The sequence below is a fragment of the Ciconia boyciana genome, chromosome 2 (assembly GCF_034638445.1).
Source record: "Ciconia boyciana chromosome 2, ASM3463844v1, whole genome shotgun sequence".
NCBI lineage: Eukaryota > Metazoa > Chordata > Aves > Ciconiiformes > Ciconiidae > Ciconia > Ciconia boyciana.
Window position 1 is genome coordinate 110,198,765 of NC_132935.1, and position 22,055 is coordinate 110,220,819.

Consider the following 22,055-nt stretch of genomic DNA (forward strand, 5'->3'; position numbering starts at 1 on the left):
CAGGAATGAGTGGCAAAAGCATCCCATTGTGACTGGCTCAGAGGCTCCGTGCATCCTTGGCATAGACTACCTCAGGAGAGGATATTTCAAGGACCCAAAAGGGTACTGGTGGGCTTTTGGTATAGCTGGCTTTGAGACGGAGGAAATTAAACAGCTGTCCACCTTGCCTGGTCTCTCGAAGGACCCTTCTGTTGTGGGGTTGCTGAGGGTCAAGGAACAACAGGTGCTGATCGCTACTACAATGGTGCACCGGTGGCACTATCGCACCAACCGAGACTCCCTGATTCCCATCCATAAGCTGATTCGTCAACTGGAGAGCCAAGGAGTGATCAGCAAGACTCACTCACCCTTTAACAGTCCCATATGGCCAGTGCAAAAGTCTACTGGAGAGTGGGGACTAACAGTAGACTATCGCGGCCTGAATGAAGTCAGGCCGCCACTGCGTGCTGCCATGCCGGACATGCTAGAACTTTCATATGAACTGGAGTCAAAAGCAGCCAAGTGGTATGCCACAACTGATATCGCTAAAGCGTTTTTCTCAGTCCCTTTGGCAGCAGAGTGCAGGCCACAGTTTGCTTTCACTTGGAAGGGCATCCAGTACACCTGGAATCGACTGCCCCGGGCGTGGAAACACAGCCCCACCATTTGCCACGGACTGATCCAGACTGCACTGGAACAGGGTGAGATTCCGGAACACCTGCAATACATTGATGACATCATTGCATGGAGCACCACAGCAGAAGAGGTTTTTGAGAAAGGGAAGGAGATAGTCCAAATCTTTCTGAAAGCCGGTTTTGCCATAAAACAAAGTAAGATCAAGGGACCTGCACAGGAGATCCAGTTTTTAGGAATAAAATGGCAAGATGGATGTCATCAGATCCCAATGGATGTGATCGACAAAAGAACAGCTATGTCCCCGCCAACTAGCAAAAAGGAAACACAAGCTTTGCCAGCCGTTGTGGGTTTTTGGAGAAGGCGTATTCCAAATTACAGTCTGATCGTAAGCCCTCTCTATCAAGTGAGTCGGAAGAAGAACGATTTCAAATGGGGCGCTGAGCAACAACAAGCCTTTGAACAAATTAAATGGGAGATAGATCATGCAGTAGCCCTTGGGCCAGCCTTGGAAGGACAAGATGTAAAAGAGGTACTCTACACCACAGCCGGGGAGAATGGCCCTACCTGGAGCCTCTGGCAGAAAGCACCAGGGGAGACTCGAGGTCAGCCGCTAGGGTTTTGGAGTTGGGGATATAGAGGATCCGAGGCCCGCTATATTCCAGCTGTGAAAGAGATACTGGCAGCATATGAAGGGGTTTGAGCTGCTTCGGAAGTGGTTGGTACTGAAGCACAGCTCCTCCTGGCACCCCGACTACCGATGCTGGGCTGGATGTTCAAAGGGAGGGTCCTCTCTACACATCATGCAGCTGATGCTACATGGAGTAAGTGGGTCGCACCGATCACACAATGGGCTCGAACAGGAAGCCCCAGTTGCCTAGGAATATTGCAAGTGATCATGGACTGGCCAGAAGGCAAGGATTTTGGAATATTGCCAGAGGAGGAGGTGGTGCATGCTGAAGAGGCCCCACTGTATAATAAACTAGCAGGAAATGAGAAGCAGTATGGCCTGTTCACTGATGGGTCCTGTCATATTGTAGGAAAGCATCGAAGGTGGAAGGCTGCTGTGTGGGGTCCTATATGACAAGTGGCAGAAACTGCTGAAGGAGAAGGTGAATGGAGCTAATTTGCAGAAGGGAAGGCCATCCAGCTAGCTTTAGACATTGCTGACTGAGAAAAATGGCCAGTGCTTTTACCTCTATACTGACTCATGGATGGTGGCAAATGCCCTGTGGGGGTGGTTACAGCAAGGGAAGCAGAGCAACTGGCAGCGCAGAGGCAAACCTATCTGGGCTGCTGCATTGTCGCAAGATGTTGCTGCCTGGGGGCAGAGAACCTGGTTGTAAAAGTACATCACATAGATGCTCACGTACCCAAGAGTTGGGCCGCTGAAGAACATCAAAAGGGCTACCGCATGATCTATCTCCTGTTTAATTTGTGCAAAGGCTTGTGGTTGCTCAGGGCCCCATTTGAAATTGTTCTTCTTCCGATTCACTTGATAGAGAGGGCCATCAAGGAAGAGATGCAACATATAGATGGCCTCGTGATCTAGGGGTGGACTTGACCGTGAACACTATTGCACAGGTTATCCATGAATGTGAAACACACACTGCAATCAAGCAAACCAAGCGGTTAAAGCCTCTCTGGTATGGAGGAAGATGGCCGACATAAACATGGGGAGGCCTTGACAGATTGATCATATCATACTCCCACAAACCCGCCAAGGCAAGCCCCATGCGCTTACAATGGAGGAAGCAACCACCAGATGGCTGGAAACATATCCCGTGCCCCATGCCACCGCCTGGAACACTATCCTGGGCCTTGAAAAGCAAGTCTTGTGGCAGCATGGCACCCCAGAAAGAATTGAGTCAGACAACGGGACTCACTTCTGAAACAACCTCGTAGACACCTGGGCCAAAGAGCATGGCATTGAGTGGGTGTACCATATGCCCTATCATGCACCAGCCTCTGGGAAAATCGAACAATACAATGGACTGCTAAAGACTACATTGAGAGCAATAGGTACTGGGACATTCAAACATTGGGATACACAGTTAGCAAAAGCTACCCGGTTAGTCAATGCTAGGGCATCTGCCAGTCGGGCTGGCCCTGCCCAGGCAAAACTTTTACATACCGCAGAAGGGGATAAAGTCCCTGTAGCGCACATGAAAAATATGCTGGGGAAGACAGTCTGGGTTACTCCTGCCTCGGGCAAAGGCAAACCCATCCACGGGATTGCTTTTGCTTGAGGACCTGGGTGCACTTGGTGGGTGATGTGGAAGGATGGGGAAGTCTAATGTGTACCTCAAGGGGATTTGATTTTGGGTGAGATTAGTCAATGATTTGAATTGTATGATGTTATTGCTATATAATACCGCATGTCATCACTACTATGGTTACTATATGCCATATCAATGGTATCACAGTAAGAATCACCCAGAGTAATGAAGAATGAATTTTGATGAAACCGAGAAAAGTGCAGTGATGATAGAACCAGACAAGTGCAGCGGTGATGGAACCAGCACTGGCTTCAGCATGCAACAGTCCAACACCCCATGCCATCTCTCCTGCCCGGAAGGACTGTTATGACAGATGGAGCCCAAAGTCAAGGACTAAATGAACTCAACGGACGTTTTACAGGGATGGCCCATAAACTAAGGGAATGATATCTGTGTGTATATATCGAAAGACAGAAAAAGTGGTAGTCCTTAATTGGGATGTATTGGAAAGTGTGGGACCTGGGCATGATGTAGATGGTCTAGAATAAGAGGTGGATATTGTCCTGGTTTTGGCTGGGATAGAGTTAATTTTCTTCTTAGTAGCTGGTATAGTGCTCTGATTTGGATTTAGGATGAGCATAATGTTGATAACACACTGATGTTTTAGCTACTGCTGAGCAGTGCTTATACAGAGTCAAGGCCTTTTCAGCTTCTCATACTGCACTGCCAGCAAGGCGGCTGGAGATGCACAAGAAGCTGGGAGGGGGCACAGGCAGGTCAGCTGGCCCCAAGTGACCAAAGGGAGGACTGTAGCATATGACGTCATGCTCAGTATATAAACTAGGGGAAAAGCTGGCTAGGGGTCCACTGCTTGGGAACTGGCTGGGCCTTGGTCAGTGGGTGGTAAGCAATTGCATTGTGCATCACTTGTTTTGTATATTCTTTTATTGTTATTATTATTATTTTCCCTTCATTTTCTGTCCTATTATAAATTGTCTATAAATTGTCTTTATCTCAGCCCATGAGTTTTACCTTCTCCCCCCCCACCCCCCCCCCCGATTCTCTTCCCCCATCCCCACTGAGGGAGAGTGAGCAAATGGCTATGTGGTGTTCAGCTGCCTGCCGGGTTTAAACCACAACACACAGTAATGCAACTCAGTGACACAGCAGTCACTGTTGTGTCACTATAGTGTATTTCAGTCATCAGTAGTGTATTTCAGCCAGCTGGTACACAGGCTGTTTTGGCTGTTTAGTATCTTCATGACTTCGCATTGACCGTAGTCAAGAGTTTGGATTAATTTTGCATGATGGTACTAAAGTAGGTTAACTCTCTGTAGGTGTGTTTTGTGGTAGTTATTCTGAAACTGCGTAAGTAAACGATTGGAAAAAAAACATGCTTAAGATCTACATGCATGTTGAATTTTGGAACGTTCTTGTTTATTGCGGTTGAACAATGTTTGATATATCTAAATGCTGTAAGAGCTCATGGAAAAGTGTATTTGTCTAGTAATTTCCATTTTCTAACTGTTTTTATTGTGTTGTACATTGATTTGTAATTAAACCTCTAAGTCAGAAGCTGTTCTGTCTTGACCCTTTGAAGCAGAAATGTTTTGATCATGCCAGGTTTTTCCTATTAAATTGATTGTAGTGTAACTTTTTGATTCCAGTATGGGGTTTAATGGTGAATGAGGAGTAAGTTGTTTTGTGTTTGGTTTTTTGGGGGTGGTGGTGTGTGTGGTTTTGTTTCATTTTTAATTAATGGTGGTGGTGGGGCACCCAGCAAACATTTCCATTCTGGAAAAAGCTGTGTGAGATGTGGGCCAAAAAAATACCATTTTAGTTTTTTTCAAATAATTCTCTCTCAACCGAGTTCATAACTTCAGTTTGTTTCTTCCAGGTAATATGGGGCTGGTTTTGGTATAACTTTAGCAGCAAGAAGAATGTTTTTTAGAACTTGAGTTGTACTTGGCTCTTATGATGATGTTATTTCTTTTTGGTAGAATGGGATGTGTGATGTCTTAATAGGTGAGAAATAGCTAAAGTGGTTTTTTTCCCTCATATTAAGACTGATTTCTGGATGTTGTCCTTGTGAGGAGGCTAGACAATTTAGGAAATGGTATGAAATGATATGATACAAACTTGACCTGCCATCTGGTCTTAAAATTGGTCTTAAACTGTTCCAATAAAGCATGATAATGGACGGTAGTTAGTGAGGAAGGTGAAGGAATTTCACTTAAAACTAGTATCTCTCTGTAGCTTGGAGACCAAATGGATTAATTTTTAGGCTAAAAGTTCTTAATTGATCTCTGCTAGGAAGAAAACATGAGCCTTTTGTGCTAGATTACTAGTTGGATTCTCAAAGTAGTACTTTTAAGTACACCAGAACGTCAGAGGCTTTCCTTTAATGAACTATCTTAGCTTCTCACATATTGTGATCTTTAGGTCTTCATTTAAACTCTGAGCATTTTATCCTTTTGTTCTGGAAAACAGTGATGGTTTTAATACAGAGGGGAGAACAGTTCTTAGTTTTAAAATGTTTTTCTATTAAACTTAGAAATACCCACTATACATCGGGATTAATCGGGCTTCTCAGAGGGTTTTTATGCCCTTCTTGTTACCTTTCCCTTCTCCTGTTTTCCTCCCCTGCTCGAAGTGAGAAATGTGGGAAGGGCATAACGAGTTAGCCAATCAAAGCTTGCTTCTGCGACATCAACATGGATCAGTGTTTAAAGCAAGAGTTCAGAATAGCCATTCGCAGCACTGACTAATTGTAGTGATAAGAATAGTTATCTTTATCAGTGAATATTCCTCTGTAGGAAGTAGCTGGTTCAGCAAAATGAGCTAGACTTACTATCACACACATTTGGCTTGTAGGAATTTGGTGTTCAAGTCTAGGAGCCTCTCTTGGTGGAGAGTACTCAAACCGAAAGCAGAATGTGTTTGGGGTAGGTCATAAACATCAAGAAAACTTTTTTAACATTGTGTAATTCACTCCAGTGTGTTCGGCTGAAGAACTGTTAATAAATCTTGAGTCTCTTCGTTTTCTCTATCAAACATACATAAGAAAAGCATCATGTTCTCTAAGGCTGTGAGATTTCTCTTGTTCCATGCAAGGGTTCTTTCTAAGGTGTTTTTTAAGAAGGTTTGGCTGAAAGGCAAATAGATGAGTCATTCAGTGCCTAGATGTTGATTAGAATGGAAGGGGTTTGTTTATTGTTGCCCTGAGCTCTTCAGGATTCTCCTTGGGGAAACTTGAAGGTTGAAAAAGCTAGAAAGCTTATTGCAAATTTAGCTGCATTTTTCTAAAGTCGTGAATAATTTAATTTAAATTAAATTATCACTGTCATGACCACCTGGCTCACTACCATCTGTTACACATACAGGGATGGTCACGTTTGCCCAGTGTGGACAGGAGCCTAGTGCAGACAGGGCCTGCATTGAGTAGGATTGTGTATTTGTTTTGACTGCTAGAGGCTTTGTTTCTTTTTGTTGCTCAGTATATCCTGTGTTCCTTGTAAATTTCACATAAATACTGCATTGGTTTTTGACCACAAACTATTAGATTTATGAATTCCATTTCTGTTGAAGATGATCTAATCTTAAGTGGTCTCTATTACCTGCTTCTGCTGTTCCAATGGTTTGGTGCAGAGGTGAAAACATCTTGCCCTCTCTAAGCATCTTGTAGAATTTTGAGTGAAGAGGGATTTGTGAAAGGGAAGGAGGATGTGAGGGGAGAAGCGATGCTAGTTTTCTGTGTGTTAAGCCTGGATTTGTAGCCTGTGTTTCATCTAAGACGCTCTACTGTGCTGTTGAAGCTATCCTAGGATCTTCAGAAATGCCTAGCAAGCAGGAATCTAGTTACCTTTTTTCGTTAAGTTTATGTTTGGATATGTGTGGGCCTCAGAAAATTGTAGAGGAATTTAAGATTTTTAGAGTAGTAGCTGGCTTTGACTTGGGGAACATAAACTGCTCTGATGGGATTGATTAGAAGAATGCTGTAAGGAAAGTTGTTTACCCTGACAGGGTTGTTCCAGACACAATAATATTGTTGCTTTTACAGCTTGAGGAAAAATACTGCTGGTCTTTGAAATAAGCTTCTGGGAATGTCTTAGTTTTTCCAAGTTAGAAGCATAGCAATGCTATGAAGATTTAACACTAAAACCTGTTGCAAAGTAAACCATAGTGGTAAGTTAATAAATGGAAGTAAATAGTGAACTATTACAGATTTAGGAGGAGGAAGGTAGAGGGAGAAAATATCTTTCAGTGTTCACTGTGAACTTGGCTAGAAGCAATGGAATTAAAGTGTAAATATTTTCACTCTTACATTATTTTCAGTAAATATGAAGTGTTCAGAATTCCTACTGTACTATGAGGCAGTCATATGAACAAGTATTTGAGGCAAAATAAATCAGAGGGGTCAAAGAAGTAATTTCTTTGAACTGAGTTTTGAGACCTGTATCCAAATACTGTATGGACTTTCCATTCATCCTCTCTGTGTGTTTTTTTTTCCTTTTCTTTTTCCTTGCTCTCTATTGAGAGTATTTTTGTATTTAGAACAGACTGCAAAAGCAGATTATTTCTTGTTTTCTTTTTTCTTTTAGAATCTTAAAAGTTTTGACCCAGGTGAAAAACACTTTTGTAACACTTCATGGAGTGATGTCTCTCCTTGGGAGTCTGTGGGCAAAAGGAAGGTATGTATATTTGTGTTAGAAATTCTGAGTGGACGTGCATGTGGTGTCACTGAATTTTATCACTTGAATTCCTGGAAAAGTTAAAATACACCTTTTTAATGGTAAAATAAATAGCTTTAACATCTGTTTTCTAAGTACTATTAGTCAGGGAATAATCTTTCATTTCCTCCGTGTTCTTCCCTGTAATGCAGCTGGTTATAAGGACTATGTATGCCGTTTGCTGTCTTTAAGGGTGCAACCCTGAGCATCAGTATTTAACATGTCACATGAATGTTCTGCCTTTTTAGCCTAATCTGATGTGTAGTCTTAACACACTTTTGTATACAACATGCTTCTTGTTTCATTGGAAGGGTGAAAATGTAATTGCATAGATGTAAGTAGATTAAGCTGAAATTATCATTAGTGGCTTGGGATAGTGTCGTAGTGGAAAACATATTCCAGTTAGATTTGTGTATGTGAAACAGCTTTTAGTTCTGTGTAGCTGTGTGAAGCTAGAATCTCCAAGAAAGGCAGGGTTGAGATGAACAAACCAAAGGATTTCCATAATTTTATATTCTAGCAAGTTTCTAAGATACTGTGTAGAGCATAGGAGTATATCCAGAAGGAAAGGTAGTCTTTTCTCAGTCTTGCTGAAGAGTCTTAGGGCTTCTTACTGCTTCCATGAGGAAGGCCTGTCAACAGCATGTAAACAGCAGTGGGTCTGCTCTTTCCATCCTGAATTGAAAGGTAATGGTTTAGAATAGTGTGGCGGTGGTTTGTCAGGAATTTTTTTATCTGCCTTTACCATCTTTAAAACAAACTGAGGCTGCCAAGTGCAGTAGTTGCATTTTTTTTAACAAAGCCCTCAACATACAGGCTGACCAAAGGCACTCAGTCTTTGTCAAACTGTCATTTAGTAGAAAGTGACCCCTCCCACCCTTCAGGACCTTTGTCTGCTTTGTCTTCTAGTTCTCCTTTTCTGAACTTGGGTTCACACGTTTAAGACTGGAGGTTCAATCTGTTCACATGAATTTGTGGATGAAAGAGTCAGATATGAGTTGTTGTTTGACTAGATCTGTAGAGACAGATTGCATCTAGCCTCTTAGCACCACTTAAGGTAAGGCTTACAGTTACTTTCAGTCGAGACTACCTTTAGTTTAGGTGAAAGGAATAAATCCAATTAATGGCTGTGATGGTGTTTCTCTCCCCCCCCCTTTTTCTTTCTTCTTTATGCGCATGGAAAACTTCTCCTTTTATCAGGTCTCCTGGCTCCAGTCAGCATGCTATCTGATCTCTAGCCTTGCTGATTTTGTCTTTTTTGCCTTTTCCTCCACCTTCTGACTAAAGAAAGAAATTCAGTGTTGGGAGATCATCTGTGTTAGATGAGCAGGGGAGGTTCCCCCTCCTCCCCAGACATGAAACAGGGAAGAAGAGGATGAAGACAGAGCAAGTGAAGCTCCCTAAAACTTAAGATGAAGGGGTTTGTTCTTTTTTGCTGTCTTCCTTCCACAGTCCTTTAGGAAAAATGATTAGCCATTTTAGTCAAAATGGAAAAGAACTAAAAATCATGCACTAGACAGGGAATTTTCTTTCATCCCTATTGTCTGGAGAGAGACCAGGCAGAGAGACCTGATCCCTTACTGGAAGGGAGAAATACAGACCCTGACTCAGCTAGTCAGCATGACCAGTAGTATCTATATCTGTCCAAAAAACAAGTTTAGAATCTGATCTGATGAACTTGTGTAGAGTTTGTAATATGTTGCTGTGGAACAGATTTGCCAAGCTACATCTTTTGGGTACTAAACTTGTTCCTATCCATTTTCTTTAAACAACCATGGTTCCTTGATATATATCATTCACATATCTTGGCATCATGCTGCCTAGATTTGGGAGAAAATAAATTGGTCCTTCAGGATGTTCTGTTTCAGAGTTGTTGCTGTAAGGGGAAGATAAGTAGTCTGAGCTACACTGGAAACTCAGTAGGCTGGAGAAGATGTCTATTTAGATGAGTTGGTGGTTTCTACCATTAGTACTGTTTTTAGGGACATGTTAATAATTCTGGAGGAACTTCAGTTTTTGGAGGCTATTGTGTCTTTCTGCTTATCTGTAGGTTGTGGGGAATGCGAGACTACACAACAGAAGTGTTACTACATTCTGGGGTATATTCTTTGGAGTGGGACTAACTGAGTTTTCCTAAATGCCTCTAATAAGTCTTTCTGGATTCCATTTGTACAGTTTAGGGTTGTGTTGGTCAATCTCCAAGACACTTAATTTTTCTTAAGTGGCTTAGAATTCTTATTTTGTCAAATTGTCTGTAAAACTGAGATGCCATTAGACTGTAGTAGCACTTGCTAACATAAAAACCAGCTTAGATGTGTATGCAATGGGAACATGCTAACGAAATTATTTTCTAAGGTGTCTGTGTGGAAGAGCTCTATTTCATACAGAAAACATAAAAGTAGCAGACTTCCACATACTTCTGTTCTGCTAAAACAGAATTTTTGGGGATTTTTTGTTGTTGTTGTTTGAGCTATGTAGTGGGACTTTAGGATTTGTCCTAATTTAATAGAACTTGAGGTACAGAACTTTTCTTTTGCTGAAGTCTCATAATTTTTACCTCCATCAAAAAATAAATGATCTAAGAAGGCATGGAACATTATTTCCCCTATATTTACAGTTTCTTAGTGGTATACTGCAATACTTGTTTGCATAAGAAGTAAAAACATTGTTACTACAGAATAGTAAATTAATTCAGCACTTGGACCACTTACTTGTAAAGTAGAGTGTTCTTACTGCACCTGACAATTGTTCAGGCTTGGCAGCAAGGAAGTACTGACAGTGTATTACACTGTGGTATGAGTTTATGGGGACAGAAAGACCCAAACCAGAAATGGGGTGGGAAGTAAAGACTGTGTGCGCCCAGTATTTAAAAACATATAAGCTTTTCTAAGCCTTGGACAACCAATTAAAACAAGCAGTCACCTCTCTTTGTCACCTGACTTAATCAGAAGTAAGGCTAGTGAGGTGCAGCTTTTAATAATGCTCTGTACGCTTCATTAGTTCAGTAGTGTCAGTGGCCTTTCTCTACTTGGTATACTTTAAAAGTAAGATTGAAGCTTCTTCTAATTTGCTGTGGTGCTGTTTACTAGCAGCTGAGACCAGATACCTAAAGAGTATAAGTAGATAAGAAGATAATTCACTGATACCTTCACAGTGTACTCTTCAGCAGCCTTAGCCAGCCAGTGGCTTTATCTGACCCAGTCTTCTGAATTTGGAGGTTAGATTTTTGGTTATCATCAGGAGACTCTTCTAGTATTGCTAATAGGTGACACCTTCATGGCTATATGAAATGACAAAAAAATAACTGCACAAATCTTTGCTACAGTTCTTCATAATGTGTCTGTGACATGTATGTGGGCGATCTAGCTAGGCTGGATGCTGTAGTGGTGGAACAGCTTGTTCCGTTTGGATGGTGTTTCATAAGGGGCAGAAGTCAGTAAGGTAAAAAACACATCTGAGGGAACAGGCAAGTTCCACTAGATGTTTGAGAGGGCAGATTTGTCACCTGAATGTTGCTGTGACTGATTCTGTAGTTTTTGGCAGGAACAAGGGTTAAGTTTATGAACTTCCTAGGAAGTTCATAAAAAATGGTTGACAGGTCTACCAGTTTCTTGGAAAGAGCAAATAATGTTCATATGGATATGAAAAGTAATGCCTGTCAAGTGACATGTAACTGAGGGAGCAAACCACTGTTTAGTGGAAAATAGTTAGGTTGGTTTTTATACAGTTAAAATATTTTTCTGAGAAGAATCTGTATGTTCCATAATGAGTGTGCTAGAGGAAATTTCTTAAAGAAATTACTGTGATTGGATGTCCAGTATGTTGAGATAATAGCAACAGGTCATTGCTGCTTTATCATAAAAGGGGATTTTATTCCTTTCTCTTATTAATCTGGCTCCAAAAGAATTTTCTTAAAAAATTAGTCTTTTACGGCTTTGCTGGCAGAGGTACTTTTGGAGAGCTTTCAGTGAAGGGTAGGGTATGGAAATACACAAAAACCCCCACCCCTTCTCTCTTCTCCCTTTTTCTCCAGTAGATAGGAGGTGGCCCTGAACTAAATAAATGACACTTTAAAAGTGTCATATTAAAAGGGCTGCTATTCCTAATTGCTAAGGTTTCACCTCCTATGTACAGTGGCATACAAATTCTTCTTAGCTTGTTCTGTGATTCCCATCTTTAAAAACAGGCTTCAGATTACTTCTTGTGAACTGGAGTAGAAATGAACTCACTTAAGGCTTCTTAATAAATTACAGAGAAGCAAAAAGGGCACAAATATTTCTCCCTTTAAGTATGTCATCTTTAAGTCTGCTTTTCAAAAACAGATCTCCATGAAACTGAGAAGATACATGCTATACATCCAATGAAGGCATTTTTGACAGGTGATAGTGCAGACTTATTTTCAAACAGATAACAGGGATTTAGGAACTGGCAGTTTCTAAGCAGATGTTTTTGTTTTGTTTGCAGAGATACAGAACAAAGCCGTACTGCTGTAGCTTATGCAAGTTCTCGTCAAAATTGCTTACTTCATTCAAGAATCACTTGCACCGTTACCATGAGGATGAAATGGACCAAGAGCTGGTGGTTCCTTGCCCAAAATGTGCATTTGCTTCTGATCCCAAAATAGTGGGAAAACATATCCGGATGTTTCATTCATCTAATAAAAGAATACAGAACTATACAGTCAGCATTTTGGATGGCATGAAACAATTCAGGAGTGACATCATAAACTTTACATGTCTAAAATGTCACTTTACAGACACATTGTATTACAATATGAAGAAACATGTGCTGATGAACCATTTTCAAAACTTAATAAGTACATATTTTGGCCAGAAACCTGATGAAAGTAAAGAGAATTCTATTGAGCACTACTGTAAAAAATGTAATGCTTCTGCAAACAGCCAAGATTCTTTAATGTATCATGTCTTGACAGCTGAAACACACCGAGACCTGGAAAACAAACTTCGGTCTGTGATTTCAGAACATATTAAGAAACCAGGACTCGTGAAACAAATGCATATTGCTCCAAAGCCTCCCCAAGGTGTGGCAGTGGCGGCTCCATCTGCAGGACCTGCCACTGCCCCAGCAGGTTCCGTCACAGCTCCGGCTTGCATCCAGCTTGCATTTCCACAGAATAATCAAAATCAGAGTGTGGTGCAGCCAAAAGCAGTTCAAAACACGGTCAGGTCACTGACTGTTCCAAGTGCCTCTGGTAGCGTTCCACATACAACTTCTGCTCCGGTTGCTACCCCGTCGCATGTTACTCTTGTATCTAGTAATCTTCCTCTAGGTCAGAATAATGTTAATATTCAGCCATCACCTTCCCAGCCTATCATTGTTTCCCACAGGCTCCCCCTTAATCAGCCTGTGACAGCTGGAACTGTTCCTCTTAATCATTCTGTTGGGACCGTAAATAGAACTGTGGCCCCCACAGTTCTTCCTCTTAATCAACCTGTCAGGCCTGGGCTCTTTCCTATTAATCATCCCATTGGTACTATAAATGGTCCGGTTGCAGCTGGAACACTACCTGTTACACAGCCTGTCAGCCCTGTGAATCAACCGGTTGCGCCAGGAGTCCTCCCTGTGAATCGACCGGTTGCACCAGGAGTTCTCTCTGTCAACCAATCACTTGCTAATGTGAATAGACCCATTGGTCCCAGGGTCCTTCCTGTGGCGCAGACAGTTGCGTCAGGGGTTCTCCAGCTTAACCAGCCTGTTGCCTCTGGCGTTGTTCCTGTCAGACAGCCTGTCAGACCGGGGTTTCTTCAGCTTAATCAACCTGTTGCCCCAGCAGTTATCCTAGTAAATCAGCCAGTTCAACCTGCAGTTTCTCAAAACACAACTTTTTTGACTGCAGGTTCCATACTTAGGCAGTTGATTCCAACTGGTAAGCAAGTTAATGGGATACCTACGTACACGCTTGCCCCCGTTTCAGTTACTTTGCCGGTACCTCCTGGTGGTGGAGTAGCAACTGTTACGCCACCACAAGTGCCCAACCAACTAATGCAGTCTGGGACAGTAACTCAGTTGTCCCAGTCACCGGCTGGTGCACCCTCTCCTCCAGTGGTTTTAACGTCTCCGAATATATTGTTACAAGCCTCCCCACCTGGTCCTGAAACAAGTCAGGCTATCAGACAGGCTAAGCAGTGGAAGACTTGCCCTGTTTGCAACGAGCTTTTCCCATCAAATGTCTACCAGGTGCACATGGAGGTGGCCCACAAACATGGGGAAGTAAAAATGGAGGAAACCGCAGAACCTGACAAACTTGCAGCTTGCGCGCCCTTTCTGAGGTGGATGACGGAAAAGACAGTCCGCTGTTTCTCTTGTAAATGCTTTCTCTGTGAGGAAGAGCTCATGAAACATCTCTTGATGCATGGCTTAGCTTGCTTGTTTTGCACAGTTACTTTCCATGACTTAAAAAGCCTTGTGGAGCACAATAAAGCTACACACAATGGTAAAAAGCAGTTACATGCAGATTATAGCAACAGAGGATTTCAGCTAGGTAATGATGCTCAGGGTGACCTTGTATTTCCACACTTTGATTTTAGTACAGTGTTACCAAAAGAAGACATTGGTGAAAGAGAAGTACATTTGGCAGTGCTTGCTGGACTAAATTCAAGGACACTTGTCCCTGTTTACATCAAAGTGAAACCTCAGACAGCAGAAGTGAACAGTAGATGCAACAAAAAAGTGTTAACCTGTCCCTTTTGCTTTGGTACGTTTGTTAGTAAAGAAACCTATGAAATGCATTTGAAAGAGCGGCATCATATAATGCCAACTGTACATACAATTTTAAAGTCTCCTGCTTTCAAGTGCATCCACTGTTGTGGTGTGTACACTGGAAATATGACTCTGACAGCTATTGCTGTACACTTGCTCCGTTGTAGAAGTGCTCCCAAAGACAGCAACTCAAGTGTGAAGATGCAGCTTGAGCGTACTGAGAAGAAAGAGCTGCTGTTTGTGAATGGTGAAAAGCATGACTCTGTGATACTGAAAAGAAAGCAGTCGGATTCCTGCTTTGTTGCGGAAGACCAAAGGAATAAGGAACAGCAGCCTCTGAGCTTAAGTACTGGCATAGCTCTATCTCCAGAAAAAGTGAATTCAGGGGTAGTGCCTTTCAAACGACAAAAGATTAATACTAGGACTGAGATGAAGAAGCTTCCTTCTAGTGAGGGTCTTCGCATTCTAGCAGTAGATCCTAAACAGTATGATCACAATTCGTATGAGGCTCAAAAACAGTTTTTGACAGACTACTTTCATGAGAGGCCATATCCTTCTAAAAAAGAGATGGAATTACTTTCCTCACTGTTATATGCGTGGAAAATTGATGTTGCATCATTCTTTGGAAAAAGGAGGAATATATGCTTAAAGGCGATAAATAGTCACAAACCATCTGTGCTGCTGGGTTTCAGTATGTCTGAACTAAAAAATATTAAGCACAGTTTGAATATAAAAGATGAATCATTAGATACGTAAACAAGTTTTTTATAACAGCTAAAAGCAATCCATAATTGCATACTTATTGATTTAGCAGTTTATTTTATTATTTTTTTTAACTTGCAGACTGGCCTGTTGAAGGGTGCAGTAGTACAAAAAGTCCATTCAGTTGTGACTGTTATTGTGAAAGGCACACGTAGTTGTGTATTTGAAAAAGCTAAAACCTTCAGACTTACACATCTGGAATTTGTTTTAGCTTTTTACTTTTTCCAGAGTAGTGACTTTTTGGTTGTTTTTTTTTTCCATTTCCTTTTCTTCCCCTCCAGGCTCCCATTACACTTTTTATACCACCATGTAAAACATTTGTCCTGTTAAAAACAAATTTTATTTTATTTTTCTGCAATGTCATCATCTTTTCTAAACAATAAAATGTATAATGTTGGTTAAAATACTGAGGTAAACTACGTGAAAAATATCCATTTGATTATTTGTGGTTTTAAGTCCTAATTTTTTTAACCTATTTTCGTTTTATCTACTGAAGAAGTGATTGTAGCCTTTACATCCATTGCCCCTTCAAATTCCCAGTGCACTGGTAGCAATAAAATACATGGCAATCTTTTTTTCTCAGTCAAAATACCTGTGCCAGTAAGTCTGGTGACTTGTATCTAACTAGTATTAACATGGTGGGGATTGAAGGGCTTGGGGGTGCCTATTGAAGTGTTATAATGAACTGACTTGAAATGGTTGTGTTAAATCTGTTAAATAGATCTTGCTAACCAGAAGTGTTTACTCTTTTTGTTGGTATTGAAGCCTGGTTGTTTAAATACCTATTGTTCAAAGCTTCGTAGCAGCATTTGGTTTCTTTTTCAAAAAGCAGAACTGCTTTGGAGAGTGTCAGATTGCTTTGATACGTGGAGTATATGACTTCTGTGCACATCACTTATCTGTAGAAGCCCTATCCAAATATCACTGAAGTTTGGTGAAAAATCGATTTTTATTTTAAATGGCTGTTGTATGAGGTAGTAACTGAGCAGTGCCTCCTCCCCAGCAAATTAGATATGTGGCTTGAAGTCTCTTGAGTCAGAAATTGTACAAACTGAAACTGGATGAATTGGTAGCATCAAGGCTTTAAACTGTTGAGTACCTGAACCAATGATACCCGCGTACTGATTGTTTTTTATTGTCCTATAGAGAGCACAAGAATAGTGTAAAACCCAAATAGGCTGTCTTGTTCAATATGAACTAGCATCCTTATTACAGGTAACAGAAAAGCTGTTGGGAAGGTTCACTTGAGTTGAACAAACTATAGTACTGGTGGCCATATTGCATCCTTGTTTAGTACTGTCCTTTCTTTTTGGATATGCTTGGTTTCATCTGGCCTGTCAAACAGTGCCTCCAATATTCATTAATAGCCAGTTTTATAATAAATGAACTATAATATGCATTATTTTTTCTTTCTCCTCTTCATCCCCCTCTCCCCACCCATCTTTCCCAGAAGAAAAAAAAAGAGCAGGCTCTTCTGTCAGTTCACTTGTGCTAGTGTTACAAGGAAAGGGTGATATGCCCAAGCTTATTTCTATTTATTTTAAGTAGTAAGCATACTTTTGCCCTGTGCAATGGTTTTTAAAACAGATATAGAATTGGTTTTTGTGCCGTTTCTAAAAGGGCATGACATTTTTAACAGAATTTGGTGACTGTCCACCTGAGGTTCTATAAGCTGTTTGAAGTTCTATTTTGGATACAATCTTGATATTTTCATATTGATAACTTCAAAGAAATTTAATGTATATGTAACATACAGTTAACTTAAACTGAGAGAATCTGCTATTTGGAAAAACCTAGTCATTTAATAGCAGTGTTGAACAAACATAAGCACCATTTATGGGATCGTCTGCACGCCCCACCCCAAAGAGTGACAGTGAGTAAGAAGCAGTGTGCTCTTGTAGCCTAGTAATAGCTCATTAAAAAGAAAAAAAATGATATTTGGGCATAGCACAGTTTGTGAACCAGTTTGAAGGGCTCTGAGTGAGGAAGAGGGATGCTCTATAGAAGTTCTGAAATCTAGGCACTCATTTTCACTCTTAAAACCTTGATACTGTGAGCCCTGTCATCTTTGGGTAGTTCTGCTGGTATTGGTGAAACTCCAGCAGGGAGGAATTTGGCAGCGTGCATTTGGGGAATGCTTGCCATGAACGGTTAAAGATTGTTCTTGAGGTAACAGCATGGCTTGGAGTGGGGAGCTGGGAAGTCATTTCAGGGTTCATCCGTGCTTGGGGCACCAAGGGAGCAGTCCAGTCTTGCCAGAGTTTTCCTACATAGTGTCCAGTGGTGATGTTAAACATTTTATTTATTGGACTTTGATTTCACAGTTTCAAATAAACCAGCTTTCTAACTTTCTCTTAAGTGTGTGTGCAAATGATTACCTGTCCCCCCCCCCCCTTAATATATTCAAGGAATTTGATGTGAAAGTTTCTTTTGGTGCAAAATAGCTGTTAAAAGACACAAAAGGAAAGTAAGACCTAGGACTTGGATCTAGGTGCTTTAGGTAGACCTTAGTGCATTATAGTAATGCCTTTTATAATCTCAAATACTGACAGCTGCTTATTTTCCTAGAGACTGATATTCTTAAATCTTTGTACTAATTTGCTATCACTAAATGCTCCTGCTGTCATTAAATGAGGACTGTAGAAACAAACAAAACCCATGAATTTTGAAATGTGAAAGTAGTGACTGAGATACAGTATGGTCATGATTTTCAGAAAAGCCAAGGAGCCTGAAAACAGCCAAGTTAAATCAGTGGCTTTAACTAAATTAGGCTTTTGCTGTAGGCTTCTCATGTGTGAAGTCATTTGGTTAGAAAGTGTTAGTCTGGAAAGATACTGCTGCCCCTGTCTAGGGCTGCCTGTGGGCAGTGTGGTAAATGCCTCTCTGGCACTTTTCTACGGACAGAGCCTAACACTCCTGGTATATACTGTTGGGGAAAACAAATCTACCAAAGGAGCTGCCCTCTGCAACAGACTTTCCAAATGCAAGTCCTTAAAGCACATGGATAAAGCTCTGGTCCACTGTAAAAGAAGTCCCTGTGAGAAGAACACTGGTTTGCAGGATGATTATAGCAAGTACTTGTTCCTTATGGGAATAAAAAACAATACCTGCATATGTATTCTGCTTCTGAAATGTATTGGTATGGAGAAGTCTCTGTGTTCAAGAAATATTTTGTTGTGGTGTCTTGAGTTTTTGAGCAGAAAAACTGTGCTTGTGAAATAGTGTGATAACTTACTATTTGAATATGTAGTAGGAAGGATTATTATTATTATATGACTTGCTCATGTTTCTTCTGTATATGTTCATGTGCTGGGAGTTAATATTGTTTGGTAAACTGATGTTTTGGAAGGGGACAGAACCCAAAACACCCTTGTGATTGGTTCTCAGTACTGTATTCTTGTGTACAATACTACAGTTATCCATCTCATCAGACTTTTTTTTCCCTTCACTGTTTTAAGTTGTTGAGGAAAGCTTAGGGGCTTATTTAAGTAGCTGTTAAATATAATTTTGGATGTGCAATTCCCAACAAATATATCTATAAAACTGTAACTCTACTGCAGCTGATTCTGCCATTTTCAAACATACATTTGTCAAACTTAACTGTGGGAGTGTTTTTCTAGGAAAAATACTTGATGCTACGTAGCAAAGTACAGATAAATGGAGAAAAAAACTGCAGTCTAATAGCAAGGGGAAAAAAAAGGCAAAAAAAATTTCAGAAAATGTGCATGGCTTGTTTTAAAGGTCAGAAGAATTTTCACTCCTTCCTCTGCAAAATGTATGTGAAAAGGACAAATTGAGGATATTCATGAATGAAGCAGAACTTTGTGGTGCTGCATTTGAAGTCTGACCTAACACCTTGCTTTAGTGCCTACATATCTCATTTCAGCTGTTCTGACTTGACAGGCAAGCTGCAGTTGTGACCGTTTCTTGTTTTACTTCGGTACCAGATCCCAAAAGGTTTATGACACAGTTCTTTTTGCTTTGAATTTGTCTGAGTTTAACATAATGAGTTAGAGGGGGTGTATGCAGTGTGTGCTTACAGTACTGCCCTGCGTGTTTGAGAAGAGTGTAGGTCTGCAGATATCAGGAACACGGATGTGGGCTGGGTGCCCATCTTCTAAATCCACAGAAACTACTATTTATTAACACAGTGGTATACCTAGTAATACTTCTTCAACATACTACTGTGTAGTAGTATGTTGAAGAGCACCTTATAATAAAATCGGGGGAAGATAGTGGCCTCTAGTATCTTTGCAAGTATTGTTCTTATTTTATTTTGGCTGCTTGCCCATTAAATGGGAGTAATAGCAGTTCTTGCCAATCCTAGCATATAATGTGGGTGAGTATCTTAAAGACTATGAGACTGGTGGGTATTTTATGCATCGAGCTGCACCAAGTAAGCTAAGTATGGAACAGCTGACAGTGCGTATGTATGATTGAAAGCCATCGGGCACAGACATTTCTGGAGAAACATCTGATTAACTGTATTATCAGCGTCGGGGTCATTTTGGCTTACAATCTGTTTGGAAGTGAAAAAGATACTAAATTTTGAATGAAGCAAGAAGTCTATAAAGCAGTATTGCTATCCATTTGCTGCGTGGGTATGAGATGGAGACTTGCCAAGGAAGACATCTGTGGCTTTAGGTAACTCAGCTGTACTCAGCATGGTGTAGTGCATTGATTATAGTGAATGAAAGGGCTACAGTGAGATTTGGGGTGTGGCAGTCTTCGTGGTGTGATTGCGGTAACCCGCTGCTCAGTGGTTCTCAACTGGCCTACATCTAACTGGCGTTAGAGCAGCTGTTGTATGAATAACTGAAGAAGAATGCACAGTTATGGATGGGTGGAAAAATGCTAAGACACCAACTCAGGCATAGTCAAGTAATATTAATAAATGAGTAGCAGAAGAGAGATTACAGAGAAGCACTGTAGATCTTTAGTTGTTCTTTGCAGAAGAACAGTGAAAGGGGTGAGAAGTTCCCCTGCAGTTTCCAGTCTCCATGGAGAGATGTGGAAGACTGTTTCTTGTGGACTGGGCTTGTTAGCTGTACTGTTACGCATGTGGTACGCGAGCAGCATTGCCTTTTAGAAAAGGTGATGCAGAAAGGATGCTATTGGAGCCTCTGTGGGATACTATCTTTGGCACATAAGGACCTAGTTCTGGAACATGCATTGTGAAATCATTTCTAGGTCATGAAGGACAAGTGCCCTTAACAACTTAATTTATTAAGTCATCTTGCATAGCAAATACACGCAATGCCATCCATCTGCCACAGGACTGGCATCACATACTATGCTAGAGACCGAGGACTGAATTACGAGCTTTTCAAAGCTCTCAGGACAGTCTCCTCTCCTGATCGGGGCAGAGAATTAGGGTTGCAAGGGCATTACTTATCCCAAAACAGGTAGGTACCTTTGAAAGCATTGGCCATGCATGTGATAAAGTTCAGTTTGATTAATGCTACAGTGGCTGCACATGATCCTTAGTGGAGCTCAAAGTGTAAGGTGGGCTGGTCAACAACAGTCCTACATTTAGCACTGTGTGTTAGCAGAGATGGAAGGCAGAGCGTGAGCAGTACAGCTGAATCTACTCTGTCTTGGCTTGCTTGTTTTGGAATAAGAGCTCATTTTAAGGTAGCTGTTGGGACTGATCTTATTAATGTTATTAATGATGTGAAAAGTGCAAGTCTATTAACCAATCTTGTTAATGGAAGAAAAGCTGTCAGGTAGTATTGTTGTAGAGAAAAGCCAGTATCATAACTGAAGTCTTTGAGGGCTGGGACTTAATACAACAACATCATGATTTATGAACACGCATGCATAAAGGTTAGCCAGCATAGATTCACCTGCTTGGCTGCTGCTGCTCAAGGCCAATGGTAACCTTGGCACAAAAAGAGGTTGAAATGTGGCCACCTGTGCATTCGGCGTGGGATCATACAAAACCAGCGCCTGGGTCAGGGCCAATGAGATTCAGAAGCAACAAGTGCGGTTTGGGCAGAAAGCCGGCTTTGAAATGAACGCGAGCACTTTAGCTGAGGGGAGTGTGTGAGGTGGCTGTACAGGCTCGGGACCTGCCTTCCTGCGTTTCGGTGGGCGAGGGTTCCCAGCAGCAGCACCGGTGGGGGCGTGAGCCCTTCATCCCGGTGTGGGCAGGCAAAGGCCTCTCCCGCTGACCGAGCTGCTCCATCCACCGTCTTTGGATGGTTGCTACCGGGCTGAGAGGCAGTGTCACCTGCTGCCGGGCCTCCAGAGGCCTCACTCCGTGCGTTTTGGGTGCTGGTACGCGCCTCTGGGAATCTGCAGAGGATGTCTGAGCCCAAGTGCCAGAAAGTAACGAGAGAAGTGAGCCGGTAGCAAGCATAGGACTGTGCTGGGCAGACTCTGGGGGAACGATTACCGACCGATTCCTGCAAAAAGATCTAGCCTGGTAACAAGCTGAAAGTCCAGCTAACAGGGCAGGGTGCTCGCTGTGGTCAGGCAATGCAGGTGCATTTCACCTCAGCTGGAGTTGTGTTTTGAAGGGGGAATGGGAGCTCCCTGTTAAAAACTGCATGAGGGATGGCTGCTGCGGGCGAATTTCCAAAATGTCTGTCTGTGAGGGCAGGGGGCTGCGCCTCGCACTCGCTTTCTCTTTCTGGGATGTGTTTGGAGGGACCTGGATTTTGCTGAATGTGGCCTTGACCAGATGCAGGTTTGAGCAGGTCCCTGCAGAAGTGAGGAGTGCAAAGAGGAGCTGGGGTCCCTGGATGCCGGGGTCTGCGGGAGCAGGCGGTGCCGCAGGGGAGCCTCTGCAGGGCCCCTCTGAGGCACAAGGCCGAGCTGGCTGGTGCCACTGCACTGACGGGGCCCGGGGTGCCAGGGGACCACGTCTCCCTGGGCAGAGCAGAGGTCCTTCTTGCAAGCAAGACCTCTGCCACCAGATTCTTCTGATACCATTTCTCTTCTTTATCGGGTATATTAGCTTGGACCAGAGGCTTTCTGATAAAAATTATTCCAAAATATTATTCTTCTA

The 22,055-nt window shown here is 41.9% G+C and overlaps 1 protein-coding gene across 4 annotated transcripts in view; it reads left to right on the plus strand.

Annotated features, from left to right (window-relative positions):
* The window catches only part of ADNP2 (ADNP homeobox 2), a 28,872-nt gene extending 10,524 nt beyond the window's left edge, over positions 1 to 18,348 (plus strand). For 3 of the 4 annotated variants that reach the window (XM_072853499.1, XM_072853498.1, XM_072853500.1), the window contains exons 4-5: positions 7,433 to 7,522; positions 12,026 to 18,343. In XM_072853499.1, coding sequence (XP_072709600.1) covers positions 7,433 to 7,522; positions 12,026 to 15,037 — 3,102 coding nt within the window. In that variant the 3' untranslated portion in view covers positions 15,038 to 18,343. Of the gene's footprint in view, positions 1 to 7,432; positions 7,523 to 12,025 lie in introns of all 4 variants that reach the window. The other variant, XM_072853501.1, reaches the window with a different exon arrangement.
* Positions 18,349 to 22,055: the final 3,707 nt, after the last annotated feature.